At 48.6% G+C, this 13,205-nt stretch overlaps 1 protein-coding gene and 1 long non-coding RNA gene across 10 annotated transcripts in view; one reads left to right on the top strand and one right to left on the bottom strand.

Moving 5' to 3' along the window:
• Nucleotides 1-1,946: 1,946 nt before the first annotated feature.
• LOC143383682 (uncharacterized) lies at nucleotides 1,947-10,140 on the bottom strand. The gene is made up of 4 exons (XR_013089182.2): nucleotides 9,042-10,140; nucleotides 8,156-8,771; nucleotides 5,558-5,624; nucleotides 1,947-2,558 (listed from the first exon to the last, which is right to left on the bottom strand). It is a non-coding gene; the product is annotated as an uncharacterized LOC143383682 (long non-coding RNA).
• A 297-nt stretch (nucleotides 10,141-10,437) lies between these two features.
• Maf (MAF bZIP transcription factor) overlaps nucleotides 10,438-13,205 on the top strand; it is a 310,546-nt gene continuing 307,778 nt past the window's right edge. For all 9 annotated transcript variants that reach the window (XM_076838504.2, XM_076838508.2, XM_076838509.2 and 6 more), the window contains exon 1: nucleotides 10,438-11,719. In XM_076838504.2, the coding sequence (XP_076694619.1) occupies nucleotides 10,608-11,719 (1,112 nt within the window). In that variant the 5' untranslated portion in view covers nucleotides 10,438-10,607. The remainder of the gene's footprint in view (nucleotides 11,720-13,205) is intronic.

Below are 13,205 nucleotides of genomic sequence, written 5' to 3'. Positions count from 1 at the left end.
AATAGGCAGGATTGGGGCATGTGGAAATGGGGCGGGCCTTGCATTGTTATCTGAGGATTACAAAACAGTGTCCCTGTGCTTTGAAGCCCTGGGGAGGCACCTGTGGCACAAAGCTGGAGCAAGCCCTCTTGGCAGCAGCTGGAAGATCTGCAGTAGACAACTTGCTTACTCCCAGGGACTTAATCCCATCCCTCCCTGCACCCCAAAGCTCATCCAGGAACATTTATTGTTTTCCACCCAGTTCCATCTTGGAAAGATAGAGGCGAAGCAATGAACCAGATGAGCATCCTGGTAGCTGAGGGATGGGCCAATCGGACTACTGAGAAGTGGATGTAGGAGCCGTTGTGTTGCAATGGAGGGGCCGTCCATCCTGCCCAGCTCACAGATGTGCTTTCCGGGGCATTTGGCCAGCCCCCCTGTGTGAGTTAGAATTGAAAAACTGACAAGGAATCTGAGCACATGTTCAGTCATCTCCACTGGATGAACACGTGATGAGCACCTACTGTGTGCCAAGCAGGTAAAGGACCTGGAGAGAGGAGAGGACGTGTTCAAGCTCCAAGGCACACATGAGAGGTGGGGGGCTAACATGCCTCCACAGAGGGCAGGGAACGTGGGAGACGGTGAGCAAAATCCTGCTGAGTCAGGGGAGGGAGAGCGAGAGGCCAGGCTGAGGGGAGAGCACAGCTTGAAGGTGGGAGTATAAACAATAGAAGGAGGGAGCAATAGCCCACCCCTAGTTTGCCCAGGACCCCACCCTGGGAAACACTGTATACAGAACATCTGCTCAGTTGCTGGCACACCCTTTTGTGAACGCTCCCCGGGGGGCAGGCACTGTGCCACTATCTAGTATGCACACACGACCCATCATCAAAGTCCCCCCCACCTGTGGCCCACCAAGGTCAGCTCACCTGCCCAAGATCTACACCTGGGATGGAGCAGGACTCACACACTTGTTGGTCTGGAACCAAAGCAAGGCACATCTGGCATGTGAGAGGTACCTGTCAAGTGACCTTGAGAAATCCACAACATTCTCCTCACTGTGCTGCCACCAAAGGCCCTAAACAATTTCCACCTAAACCAGTATCATCTCTGAAGATGCAAAGGATTTGAGCTTGTCCTTTGGACCCTGCTTTGCTGGCTCTGTCATTTTGACCTTGAAGATGTTCTGACTTTGCCATTGTGACCCGTGGTTGGCAGTGAAACCCAGCAGGGCAGTGTGGGTCTGTGTCTGTGGGTGTGGCTCCCTGTTCACCTGCTTCACATTCAGACTTGAAGGGCTGAATGGTGCTTCTGTGGCCCCTCTATGGGGGCCAGGATTTTTCCCCCCCTTCACGCAGTTTGGTACAATTACAGCCTGAAAAATAAGTTGGAGGAAGATGGTACAGGGCTTCATTGAGGGCAGAGGGGAAGCAGCAGATCTGGGTGCCAAGCTCCGAGCCTGGCACCTCCGGCTGGCCCCATTTCCCCAGCCCCATCTGCCAGAGCGAGCCTCCCAGCAACAGTCCCGAGCCTCATCTCCAATCAGCAGCTCTTCGCAGAATCACGAGTCAGGGATGCTTCCCCAAAGGGTTCCCATCCTCCCTCCTGAGCCCTCAGGATCCTGGGCTGCGTCTGTGAACCAGCGAGAGCTGAGCTCGCTCAGGCAGGACACAGACAGCCCATCATAAATAACTCATGGGCTGGTTCCCACTGTCATTCCCAGGTCTCTCTGAAAGAGGGCCAGGTGGACCTCGGAGGGGAGATTTTGCAAAAGCTTGCACTTTTATGTCCCTTCAAGAGAGACCAGGGGGACTAGCTGAGCTCAAAGGTGGACACTTGAAACTCTGAACTTTTCTGTTCCAGGAAATGCCTCTGAGCTTCTTGGCCTCAAAATGGGCATCAGGAAATGGCAGGGAAGTTGGTGATCTAAACCAGACAAAAACCACAGAGGAAAGAATCGGAGCTCAAATATGCTTTTATACGTACACAGAACCTTTCTGTTGGGTTTTTTTAGGTTTTATCTATTTTTTATCAGTCTCTGAGGTCCCAACTTTGGGCAACTGTTATGTGTATTTTGACAGGGCAAAGGGTTTACAAAGGCAAAGTCAGGTTCAACAGGGACACAGTTATCCAGGAAGCCAGCCTGTTTAACAGAGAGCTCTGCCCACCCTATGGAAAAGTGGAATTATTTCAGAATTCATTAGAAAGATATGTGCAGGATATCCAGACGGGGAAGTTTAGTTTAAAATTACCCAATTACCAAGTAGGATGTCTCCATTTAAAATATCCATCGACAGGCTTGAATATCCTGGTGGGTCACTTTGTGTGGTCACTGGGGGTTGAGAGGGGTGGTCACTACTGGAATCCACGAGGCTTTGTCACTTCCAGTTGTCATCCACAACCCAGAGGGACGGTAGGGATGAGGAGATGGCCAGCTCCTCTGTGGCCCCGTACTGTGTGAGACAGGTCCCAGGCCCAGTCTCTAATCCTGACCATTTCCCAATCTTCGGAGGAGGGACCCGGGTGAGACAGGTTCATCATACAAAAAGCACATCCATTGCTTCTCAGCTGGCGCAAAGCTGGGAAGCAAAGTAAAACCAGTGAATAGCACATTCTAGATCCAAACAGAGATAGACAAGCAAGGATCAGGCTGAATCAAATGAAATTAAATCTACTGGAGATCATGGTACATTTCTGGGCTTGGGTTCCAAACCGTAAGTTCACAAATCCAGAATGCAGGAACTAGGAGGAGAAAAGGCCCAGAGTTTGCATCCACTGCACAGCACTGAGCTCCGGGTGCTGGGTGTCTGGAGAGGCTCAGGGATTTAGAAGCATCAGGAGCAGACGCACTGCAGCTCAAGGAGGCAGACATGCTTTCTGTGTGATGAGAGGATCACACATGGGCACCCAGGCTTAGCTAGGGGACCCGAATCCTGGGAGGAGCACAGCAGTGGCCAGGCCAGCCTCTCTGGGAACTAGTGGCCAGGAGGCAGGGCGCTGGAAAGAAAGCAGACCTGGCTGGACATGCCAAAGGCTCTGACTATGTTTAGCATGAGAAACAGAAGGGAGGGAAAGGGCGTCCTAGTGGCTGTTTTCAACTTCCCAAAGACCCTGTGGCCCATTCGGTTCCCATGAGTGTGTGGCCTCTTGAGCATATAAAATAGGACTAACATCTAGACGAAGGGGTAAGACCACGTGCTAAAACAAATAAACAAATGGAGAGTACAGGTAAAACTGGCAGGTAGTGAGCTGTCACTGGAGGTGACCGAGAAAATGCTGTTGGAATCAGGCAAGTACTTCTGTGTGTTCTGGGCACTTTGGCTTCCATGGGCCCCTTGTACATATATATACCTATATACATAGGTATATATATATGTATGTATAATTATGTTTTATGACTGCATTGGTATGATGAATGTAATCCATGCTACATTATATTTTCTTTTTTTTTTCCTGATTTTAAAAGTAATCAAAATGTCTCTGGGTGCCCACAGCAGTCCCATGGGCCACTATCTCTGCTGTGCCACTGGTGAAGTCAGCCCTGCATGCTGCCAACTCACCAACCAAGGGCTGGCAAAACAGATTCAGACTTGTATGTTGGTTGAAAGGAGAGTGCTACAGTCAGGTCTCTAAATATCCACCCCCTACACACACTCACATACACCATGAGATTCCATTAGATGAAATCCACCAAAAACCAGACAAGCACTCCAAACGTTTTTCCTGAGATCCAGGCAGATGCATTCTGAACCATGCACATGCTTAGACTCCATTCTGTTATAAAACAGCAAACGCGTGCACCCTGTCAGTTTCAGATGGTCACTCCTGAGACCAAGGACAGGTGCTGGGTAGAGATGAGGAACAGCTGTTCTTTGGTTTGATGGCCTCCTTTTGCTATCTTGTCCTGATATTTATATTCAACAAAGAACATGTCTCACTATTATAAAATTCCTAAATAACAATACCATCAGAAGGTCTATAAGTTTGACTTGAATTTTTATTTTGGGTAGGCGGAGCTGTTAGCCAAATTTTCATTCTTGGTTAGATCAGGAACACTGTTGGGACAGCCAGTGCTCTGAGGCTGTGGCTGGGCCTGTGCAAGATTTTCATGACAAAGAATAACACCAGAGAAAGCTCAACCACGCCCATGTGCAACCAAGAACTAAGACGTAAAACTGGGCTGTAAGGGGACCGCTGGTCTCAGGACCCAGACAAGTTAATTCAGAAACAGACAGATTCAGAAACCACCTGCATCCATAGACCTCCCCTGTCATCACGGGAGAATTTAAGTTTGCCCTGTGTTTTCTATAACTTCTTTCCCAAGTGGGACAGCTGCTAAAAGCTTCTAGAATAGGAGGTTCGAATCGCCACATCACCAGGAGCAGGAGGGCAGGCAAGCAAATTCACAGAGCAAGCACCACCTCGGAGCGATCCTCCAGTTATCATGCGTGAAGTCACAACACGCAGAAAGATTGTTCGGATATCAGGCCCCCCCCTCTTTTTTTAAATCTCTACTTTTCTCTTTTTAATCAACTCTGAGTTCACAATAAAATTCTTCGAAGCGCTCAATGCCTTGGTGACAGATTCCCTCACTGGTGTAAGCTGTGAATAGGATCCAAAGGGGTGACAAGGGAAGAGGGAATCATAAGCAGCCCCTAATTGAAGGAACAAAAGCCTATGGGTGCGTCTTCCCCTGAAAAACTGAAAGGGAAAGAGAGCCGAGCGTGGCAATGCAGGGTTGGCGTGGCCAGAGTGGGGAAATAGGGCCCGTCGTTTTTCATCTCCATCCCTTGCTTAAGACCAAAAGAAGTCCTTTTGCTCCAATGTCCCTGTGTCCCCACAGATATTTATTCAGCAGACGCTTACTGTCTCCCAGGCCCTGCTGGGTGACTGTGGGTGAAGCAAGGAAAGAGAGCTGGATGAAACTGGCACACCTTCCCAGAAAACATCTGGATTGTTCGCATCTCTTGTGCAAAACAAGTATTTCATGAAATTGTGTGAATCGTGTTTTAAGGAAGAACCCTGAGAATAACCAAATAAATAAATAAAAATAAAATATCCCCAAACACCATCAATCCTATTGACTGTCTACCATGGCCCTCCACAGAGTAGAGATCACCAATTGGTTTTTGTTTGTCTTTTGGACTCCGCATTTAGAGTCAAGATCATCCAATAAATAATCCTGTGTCTGAAGAGCCGAGCTCCCTCTTCTGTCCTTCCTCCCTGCCCCTCTCCACGCGCCCCCCCCCGGCCCCGAGCAACACCCTTGGGAAGGAACTATAAGTCTCGTCTGACTATTTTTCTTTCTCCCCACTATCCCACCCCTTGCTTCTCTGTAACTGAACATGAGTTGTTCTCTAACGGCACTGGAAAAATCAGAATTTATTGTACATATGTTTGTGTTCCACTTAATAAAAAAACCTATATTTTAAGATAAACTTTGTTAGTAATTCATGAGGTAAGTGACTATTTATGCTAATCAGGCAGAAATATATTCTCAAGCATAATGCATTACATAAATTTGAATGCAAAATGTTCAATTATGAAGTAAATACAGGTAATGCAAATAATAAATTACCTCTAATAAAAATTATAAAAGATTTGTCTTCAAAGAGAGAGAGGCTTTAACTTACAACTGTGAATTGCTTAAAGAGAAAAGAATTAATAAATGCTGAATTACTCTGATGATTATTTAGCACATAATTCACCTATTCATAACGACTCCTGGTAATCACACTGTTGTTTCACATTCGCCAATAGAGACTTCCCTCGGCAATTTTACCCTTATCAGATTATCTCCTCTGATTCTATTAATTTTCTTCCATGAATCTGCTAACAGTGATTTGTGATTTACTTACCCTGCTAACTGAAGACTGTTAAAAGGATTTATCTAACACTAGACCTAAGCACAATGTAGTCCTGCCTTATCCTGCAACTACTCTCAGGAACTCTTTCTCAAATCCATTTAGTTGGTTTCATAGTAAAATTTAGTGGACCCTGCTTAGTTCTGCACATAAAACCAGCTCCCAGATAAACAAAGAGTTCAGACGCGATTCCGAATGCATCCTGTTTCTTTTCAGATTCTGTACATCTGAGGCAACATGATATACTTGAGTTGCTATAACTCACAATCAGGAAAAATACCTTCCTGTTAGCTTTTAATCTTTGTAATGTAGACATGAAGGGCTTTTCTCCCCCTCTTGCATGAAGTTGTTATGTATGTAGTGACACGAAACTACAAATGACTTTTTGAGGCTACTGTTTCGAAATCTTCTACGTGATTAGACCCATGCCCTCCTCCCTCTCAGAATTCTCTATAAATACTCATTGCTTTCAGAAACTTTAATGCCACTGGTTTGAATTGGTCAATAATGACAAACGCATGGTTTCTAAATTACTCTATATTGTTCTACAGAGATTACTATAGCATATACAGCGAGGGGATATTAAGCAGTAAGAAAACACAGTTCACATTGTATTTGGATTAGATTGGCTTGGATGGAAGTGAAACAAACAATGTTAGCAAAGAAGTCGAAAGAAACGTGGCCTGATGTAATTGTAGAGAATCAGAAACCTGAATAGTACTAATTAAAATGAGAGTGCTCAATTGTTATAAAAGAAATGCTGCTAACAGAGAACTGTAAATGTTTAGACACCCCTGTGAATCACTAAATAATAAAGGAAAAAGGACAAAAATGAGAATTAAGTTACAAGTCTGAGAGCACTCTTGATACACATCTAAAACGTAATTCTCATCCTCTTTTTTTCAAAAGAAAATGGGAGACTATAAAAGGGAGGGAGAAAAATACCATGGCTCAACAGTGGTGAACAGAAATAAACCATAAAAAATGTGCAGATAATAATACATTTAGCTGCCCAAACATGGGCATTTAATTTCTAGAAATGATATATAATTGCAACAATTAGGTATGTGGCCACTAAACTCTATGGCATGGTCTTAGTCATTAGTGAATTCTGTTTATAAAATGTTTATTTATAAATGTGGCAGTTTCAGTGTTCCTGGTCAAAAATACTTTTATTTTGAGAGGCAGGGATCATACTTTACAGCTTTTAACAAAAACATGATGCAGAAGGAGTTTTAAAAATTATCATAAACAAAAAATAATTAATTCTTCCCAAGGATATATAAATCTACATTTAACACACACACACACACACACACACACACACAAACTTTGGACGTCGTGAACAATACTAAACACCATAATGTTTGTGAAATTTAAGCAGTGGATTTTCCTCTGAATACATAAACTAAAATCCTTTAACTTCATTAGTAGGTAAAATACTGTCAGAGGAGGAAAGCAAGGGGATTATCTTAGATGACATAAATCTTCACTCTTTGTTCCCATACTGGGACTAAACCCAGTCCATTCCACCCTAACAAAGCATTCCCTCAAACCCAAACTACCCTTATAAACAACTCCTCTGTGGCAGGCTTGTCAGGAAAATACCAACAGTGCTGCCCTTTTAGGATGAGGATGTCCCTACAAATCTTCTGGGAAGTCTCCCAGTAGGGATTCTTGAATTTGCTGGAACTGAAGGCTGCCAAGATCAGAGAAATTAACACAGGGTTAATCTGGTGTATGAAGCAGGGGAGTGACACCTAAGTCTCATTATAAATAGTGAAGTATGATATTGGGTGGGTAAGACTCTTCTGAAGTACAATGTTCAAGATGCTGGCTTAATATATGACCAAGTGTCAGAAGTCAGGTTTTCTGAGAATTACTTTTCAGATAAACAACTTTAAAGCACTGTACTTAATCTTACTTACTAGAGACATCCCATTTATCACTGAATTACAAGTAACTTTAATTCTATTGATATTGCCATAAAGCCCATGGAAAATCCATCCTGCCACTTTTAGAGAGTTTGGGGCCCAGTTACCTGGGATCTGATTTGCAAAGGTCTCTCAGCCAGAATCACACCCGCAGGGCAGCAGTTGCCCCTAGCCTCTTTTTTAACAATGAAGGGGGACAAGACAGTAGGAAAAATATGATTCCGGGATTTGCTAGCACTGTCTTCGTCCCGTTTCTTAAAAGGTTGAGCTCTACCACGAAGGTCCATCTAACTTTCTGGGCCTCTTTCCTCCTCCCACTTTGGGAAAACAGCTTCTTTGCACTTCAACAAAACTGGACACGGATCAATTTCAACTGACCTTTGCCGAAAGGTGGCGCTGTTGAGGTAAAAACCAACTCGGTCCAACAATAGTTTTCACTCTTCGATCCTTTGCAGGCTTTTCATAATTTGTGAGTGAGTGTGTGTGTGTGTGTGTGTGTGTGTGTGTGTGTGTGTGTCCCTCCCATAAAGTTAAAAAAAAATTCGATTAACACCAAGTGCATTTCACTAATAGCTGGAATCAACAGTCCCAACTACCAAGCAGGTGGGCTGGACTTTCAAATATGGGTCGGCTTCCCACAACCTTGCTTACCCCCAAATAAATCTCGGCTCCTCCAACTTGCCTATCGCTTTAAAATCTTAGAAAAGAGTTGTCGGTTTCTTCCCTTTGCTCTCTTGCCTCTCTCTCTCTCTCTCTCTCTCTCTCTCTCTCTCTCTCTCTCTCCCCACAGCTTTAAAGAATCGATCTAAAAAATTGAACTAGTTATTAGCATTTGCAATTGTGAGCAATCCCCCTACACCCCGGGTTTCCGGGCTTGTCCGAGAAAAAGCGGTTTAAAATTTAACCCTTGAGGGGAGCTAGTGAGGTTTGGGGGATTGTGTTTTTCTCCCTGTTCCCCACCACCATCAAGCAAAGAGCGCGCACCAGCCAGACCCTGATAAACAGGGTCGAATTTCATAAGGGGATGGTGAGTGTGTGTGTGTGTGTGTGTGTGTGTGAGAGAGAGAGAGAGAGAGAGAGAGAGAGAGAGAGAGAGAGAGAAAATGAATTTCAAAGGCCGAATAACTCTGCCCGGAGTCGGGACCCTGGCTGACCCAACTCAGCTTTCCCGGAGTTAACTCTGGCTTCGGAGCCTCCCTCCCCGCACCGGGCACGCGACATTAGCAGGTCTCTGCAGGGAATGGCCCCAAGCAACTTATTTCACCTCCTTAAAAACAGGGTGATAGAATGGACTTTCTTTCTCCGCGGACTCCAAGACGCTGGGGCCGGCTCACCCGGGTGGGGTCCCGCGCGCAGTAGTGATCCCGGCACCCCACGCATCCCCCCCCAGCGCACCGGAGGGAGGGACAAAGAGTTGGTCCAAGTTTGGGCTCCCAGCGCAGCCAGGCTGAGGGAAGGAATGTCCCCCGGAAGACACCTGGAATGCCCAAGATGAAGCGAGGAGGAAAAGTCAAAAGGCCAGTCCACAGTCCCGGGGGTGGGGGGCAGGCAGGGAAGGGGAGTCAGGCCAATCCTAGCAGAGCGAGTGGCGGGCGAGCTGGGGCTCCAGAGGACAGGCCTCTCTTGTGCTCCGAAGAAAAACAAGCTGTCCTCCCGGGTCCACCCGAATTCTAGCCGTCCCTCGGGAAAAACTCCTTCCCCTCTCGCACTAAACTTTTCTCCGGGCCTTGTTCTCTCCCTCCCCGGGATCTGCGGCGCGGGAAGGGTTAAACCAGCCCGTCCCAGCTGACAGTCAGCTGATTGGGTCCTGATTGACAGATCCGAAAAGTTTCCTTGTTTCTATACTATTATGCTAATCGCAGCCGCTCCTGCCGCCTCCCATTGGCCTGGAGTGCCAGTCAATTTCCCATTTGGGCCTGACGTCACGAGTGCTATAAAACTCAGCAATTGCTTTAAACTCTTCTTGCTGGATCAGAGGCTTTAAAATCTTTTTTCATCTTCGAGCTGTAGCTTGGGCTGCTCGCCGGCTCGGTCTGCCCCCCCTTCCCACTTTGCTTTCTGCCTCGCCTTTCCCCAGGACTTCGCAATTTTGCTTTTAAAAAAGGGGGGGGAAAGAAAGAACTAAACTCCCCCCTCCCTTTCCTCCAGCCGGGCTGCACCTCTGTCTTGCACTTTGCACGGAGGAAGAGAGAGAGGGAGAGAGAGAGAGAAAGAGAGAGAGAGCGAGAGTACGGGAGAGAGGAGAAAAGAAAAAAAATAAAAAAATAAAAAGAGCCAGGCAGAAGAGGAGGAGAGAAGCATGAAGTGTTAACTCCCCGGTGCCAAGGCCCGCGCCGCCGGACAGCCGCCCGCCGCGCCTTCAGCCCCGAGCGGCCGCCGCGCGCGCCCCGCCTGCAGCCCGGCCGGCTAGGCGAGCCCTCCTTATGCAAAGCGCGCAGCGGAGCGACGAGCGGGGGACGCCGCGCACCGGGCCGGGCTCCTCCGGCTTTGCAGCCGCAGCCACCACCGCAGCCCGCGGAGGACCTTCCCGAGCCTGAAGCCGCCGGCTCGGCGCGCACGGAGGCGAGCAAGCGAGGAGGGGCCGGGGCGAGCGAGCAAGCACATTGGCGTGAGCAGGGGGAGGGAGGGCGGGCGCGGGGGGCGCGGGCAGGGCGGGGGGGTGTGTGCGCGCTCGGAGGTTTCGGGCCAGCCACCGCCGCTCGAGCTAGAAGCGCCCCAGCCCGGCAAGCTGGCTCACCCGCTGGCCACCCAGCACAGCCCGCTGGCCCCTCTCCTGCAGCCCATCTGGCGGAGCGGCGGCGGCGGCGGCGGCGGCGGCGGCGGCAGGAGAATGGCATCAGAACTGGCAATGAGCAACTCCGACCTGCCCACCAGTCCCCTGGCCATGGAATATGTTAATGACTTCGATCTGATGAAGTTTGAAGTGAAAAAGGAACCGGTGGAGACCGACCGCATCATCAGCCAGTGCGGCCGTCTCATCGCCGGGGGCTCGCTGTCCTCCACCCCCATGAGCACGCCGTGCAGCTCGGTGCCCCCTTCCCCCAGCTTCTCGGCGCCCAGCCCGGGCTCGGGCAGTGAGCAGAAGGCGCACCTGGAAGACTACTACTGGATGACCGGCTACCCGCAGCAGCTGAACCCCGAGGCGCTGGGCTTCAGCCCCGAGGACGCGGTCGAGGCGCTCATCAGCAACAGCCACCAGCTCCAGGGCGGCTTCGATGGCTACGCGCGCGGGGCGCAGCAGCTGGCCGCGGCGGCCGGGGCCGGAGCCGGTGCCTCCCTGGGCGGCAGCGGCGAGGAGATGGGCCCCGCCGCCGCCGTGGTGTCCGCCGTGATCGCTGCGGCCGCTGCGCAGAGCGGCGCAGGCCCGCACTACCACCACCACCACCACCACGCCGCGGGCCACCACCACCACCCGACGGCCGGCGCGCCCGGCGCCGCGGGCAGCGCATCCGCCTCGGCTGGCGGCACGGGCGGCGCGGGCGGCGGTGGCCCGGCCAGCGCCGGGGGTGGCGGCGGCGGCGGCGGTGGCGGCGGGGGCGCGGCGGGGGCGGGGGGCGCCCTGCACCCGCACCACGCTGCCGGCGGCCTGCACTTCGACGACCGCTTCTCAGACGAGCAGCTGGTGACCATGTCCGTGCGCGAGCTGAACCGGCAGCTGCGCGGGGTCAGCAAGGAGGAGGTGATCCGGCTGAAGCAGAAGAGGCGGACCCTGAAAAACCGCGGCTATGCCCAGTCCTGCCGCTTCAAGAGGGTGCAGCAGAGACACGTCCTGGAGTCCGAGAAGAACCAGCTGCTGCAGCAAGTCGACCACCTCAAGCAGGAGATCTCCAGGCTGGTGCGCGAGAGGGACGCGTACAAGGAGAAATACGAGAAGTTGGTGAGCAGCGGCTTCCGAGAAAACGGCTCCAGCAGCGACAACCCGTCCTCTCCCGAGTTTTTCATGTGAGTCTGACACGCGATCCCAGCTAGCCACCTTGATAAGTGCTCCGTGGGGGTCCGGCTCGGGTGTGGGCTTGCTAGTTGCAGAGCCACGCTTGCCACCACCTCGCCCCCTCCCCTACCGAGATCGCCCCCCCCCCCTTGATCCCTGCACACACACACACACACACACACACACACACACACATACACAACACTGCTCAGAGTTTGTGGTGGTGGCGACTGTTTTAAGTTGGGGAGGGAATAGGTGTTTGGCTCATGGATTGCCAATCTGAAATTCCCCCGTAACTTGCTAGCTTTTGTTTTTTAACACCCCCCACACACAAGACTTGCACAATGTTCAAAGATCCCAGCAGAGTTCTCCATGTGAAACATTGCTCACCTTTGAAGCCCGCATCATTCGCATGGTATTTTTTTTCTTCAGTTCATCAGCTGGTGTTCATTTTCTGTGTGTGTGTGTGTGTTTAATTTTGTTTGGATTTTTTTTTCTTAATTTTAATTTTTGGAGCTTGCTGTGTTGCCCAACCTCCACCCTCACTCCTCTCCACCCATCTTCTCCTCTGAGATAAAAGAAAAAAAAAAAAAAAGCATAAAGTTTTTTTTCCTCCTCCTGAGTTCTTCATGTGAGATTGAGCTTGCAAAGAAAAAAAAAAATGTGAAATGTTATAGACTTGCAGCGTGCTGAGTTCCATCGGGGTTTTTAGCATTGTTATGCTAAAATAGAGGAAAAATAACCTCATGAACCTGCCACAATCAAGCCTGCATCAACCTGGGTGTGACTTGTGAGTTTTGGCCTTATGATGCCAAACCTGAGAGTTTAGTCTGCCATTAAAAAAACAAAACAAACAAACAAACAAAAAAACTCATTCTCATCTCATGCATTATTATGCTTGCTACTTTGTCTTAGCAACAATGAACTATAACTGTTTCAAAGACTTTATGGAAAAAGAGACAATATATTAATAAAAAAAACCTGCATGCTGGACATGTATGGTATAATTATTTTTTTCTTTTTTTTTTTCCTTTGGCTTGGAAATGGACATTCGAAGACTTAGAGCATGGCATTCATACTTTTGTTTTATTGCCTCATGACTTTTTTGAGTTCAGAACAAAAAAGTGCAACCCTAGAGCCTTCTTCCCATGAAAGTTTGCATCTGCTCCAGCTTTGAGTTACTCAGAACTTCAGCCTCCCATTGTAATGCACTGAAGGCATTCCTTGTCAAGATACCAGAATGGGTTCCCAATTGATCATGGCAAACATTAAGAAACACTTATTAATGTTTTCTTTTTCATAAGAATTATGCCCCCCCCCCTTTGGGGACTTAAATTGTGCTGTTGCCGAAAGCAGTCTAAAATTTATTTTTTAAAAAAAGAAATCTGCCCCATTATTTTTGGTTTGTTTTATTTTTATTATTATTATTATTTCTTTATTTTTGGCTTTTGGTCATTGTCAAATGTGGAATGCTATGGGTTTCTAGTATATAATTTA

This window comes from Callospermophilus lateralis, chromosome 18 (genome assembly GCF_048772815.1).
Source record: "Callospermophilus lateralis isolate mCalLat2 chromosome 18, mCalLat2.hap1, whole genome shotgun sequence".
NCBI lineage: Eukaryota > Metazoa > Chordata > Mammalia > Rodentia > Sciuridae > Callospermophilus > Callospermophilus lateralis.
The sequence above is the reverse complement of the archived record's forward strand: the minus strand, read 5'-3'. Positions and strand labels throughout refer to the sequence as shown.